General features: G+C 28.3%; 1 protein-coding gene across 1 annotated transcript; it reads right to left on the bottom strand.

Moving 5' to 3' along the window:
• Window positions 1-449: 449 nt before the first annotated feature.
• LOC121124231 (uncharacterized) lies at window positions 450-1,169 on the bottom strand. Its single transcript, XM_040719383.2, has 3 exons — window positions 1,083-1,169; window positions 855-1,021; window positions 450-799 (listed from the first exon to the last, which is right to left on the bottom strand). Exons 1-3 carry the CDS (start codon window positions 1,142-1,144, stop codon window positions 525-527), a joined length of 504 nt encoding a protein of 167 aa, XP_040575317.1. The 5' UTR covers window positions 1,145-1,169; the 3' UTR covers window positions 450-524.
• Between the last annotated feature and the right edge of the window lie 798 nt (window positions 1,170-1,967).

The raw sequence follows: 1,967 nt of genomic DNA, 5'->3' as shown, positions 1-1,967 counted from the left end.
TACGTTTTTTATTTTAATGTCGATATTTTTCGAAATGGACTTTCTAAACAGTAGGGCCAATTTAATTCTTCAAACCTTTTTCTAAATCGAGTAATTTATAAAATAGATGTTAGACCTCGATAATAGCTTTGAATAATCTGCTATATTCCGGAACAATGAAGGTGAATAAATTGTTTAATTCCTTCACGGAGGAAAAAAACCACAAAAATATATTATGTTTTTATGTTACAATGTTTCTACAAAGAGGTCATTTATTTCAAGAGTTGTGGCAATAAAAAATATAATGTACATATGCATTTATATAATTGATCAGACATTGTAACTATTAGAAATAGGTGTAACACATAACTAAAAGCTATGTACAAATTAAACGACAGCATTGGATCACATCAAGCCTTTAATAGCCGAACGAAACTTCGAGCAAAACCTTGGAATAAATAGTAAACGAGTAATTTTAAATTTTATTAGAAAAGAATGTAAGGGTTACAAATTCATTTTTCAATATTCATTTTAATATATTAATATTAGCTTCTTTTTTTGAAAATAGTGAAAGCAGTAGAATTTGTTGCAACATGTGTGTGAGTATATTTCATGTACCCTTCCATTGTAAATGAGCGTAGGGTGTAGAAAAGTGGAGTGTCACTTCCTTTGAGGTAACCATTGAAGCGTATTACATTACGTGAACAATGGTCTTTGTAAACCTCTGAATCAAATTCTAACACAAATCTTGATATATTCATTGGCCTTTTCGCTTCCTTTCTCCATGTTATAGATCCATTATAGGGAGCCCCATTGGCCTCTAAAAATTAAACAAAATTAAAAATATATTGAAAAACTTGCTATTACAACATTACCTATTCCTGTAATTTTGTACCCTTCTTCTGTCACTCGAATACATTCCATCGTAGATGGAGCAAAGTCAAAATAGCTGGCATTTATACCGTAGTTCTGAAAGTATTCCAACAGGCCACTTCGGGTGTTTTTCATTTCCAGCCAAGATCCATCAAATGTGAAGGATGGCCTGTTTCGTTTAGAAATAGAAAGATAATCAAGGTTTTCATTCCCCTAGTAACTGAACTTACTTGGTTAACTGAGCAGTCGATATTCCAATCAGGACTAGGGCTACAATGACAAAACACTTCATGATCAATTCCAACACTAACTTTACATTACAATATCAATATATGCATATATATACATATATTGTATTTAATAATTACACAGGTCGAAATTATCATTTGGTATTTATTTGAGATTGACAGTAACAAAAAAGTATGGCAGTTTATATTTAAAAAAAAAAATAGAAAAAACAAATCCAAGAGAAATAGGTTTATCCTTTTTATATGAATTGAAGTTAGAAAAAAAAATTAATATTTATTAGTCATGTATGTATGTAAAACATATGTGTGTTATAATTTTTACTTAGTGCTATTCTTTTATTCATGACTCTTATAATATTGATTTTATAAGAATAAGAATTATTTGATTTCTAGCTATTTTAGTAGATAAAAAATAATCATGTTATTTTTTAGAGCATTATGCATTCTTATATCATAAAAATATGTTTCATCCATATATGATTATAATAGCTAAGAGGTTTACATTTTGTATCATACTCCTCATAAAATTTTTAGGGTTTAGTATTTGTCGTTAATTAGTCAAAAACAATTTCAATGCTAGACGGAAGTACTAAAAATATTTTTGAAAAAAAAAGTGTATCACTATCTGTTTTCGCAATTTTTTATAGTGTGGGAATTATAAATGAAGATATATATTTTTGTCCTTCAAAATAATAATTTTTAAATATATGTTTTAGTTAAAGAATAATAAGAAAGGAGTTGAAAACTTCTGTGGTATAATTTAACAAATAACTCCAGGCAATGCCTTGGTACTCCCAGCTGTGCTCAAATACAGCTACTATGAAATAATATCAAGTGTAGCATTAATATTTCTTCATTGTTGTTGTC

This window comes from Lepeophtheirus salmonis, chromosome 9, assembly GCF_016086655.4.
Source record: "Lepeophtheirus salmonis chromosome 9, UVic_Lsal_1.4, whole genome shotgun sequence".
NCBI classification, from domain to species: Eukaryota; Metazoa; Arthropoda; class Copepoda; order Siphonostomatoida; family Caligidae; genus Lepeophtheirus; species Lepeophtheirus salmonis.
Note: the sequence above shows the minus strand (reverse complement) of the source record. Positions and strands in the feature narration are given on the sequence as shown.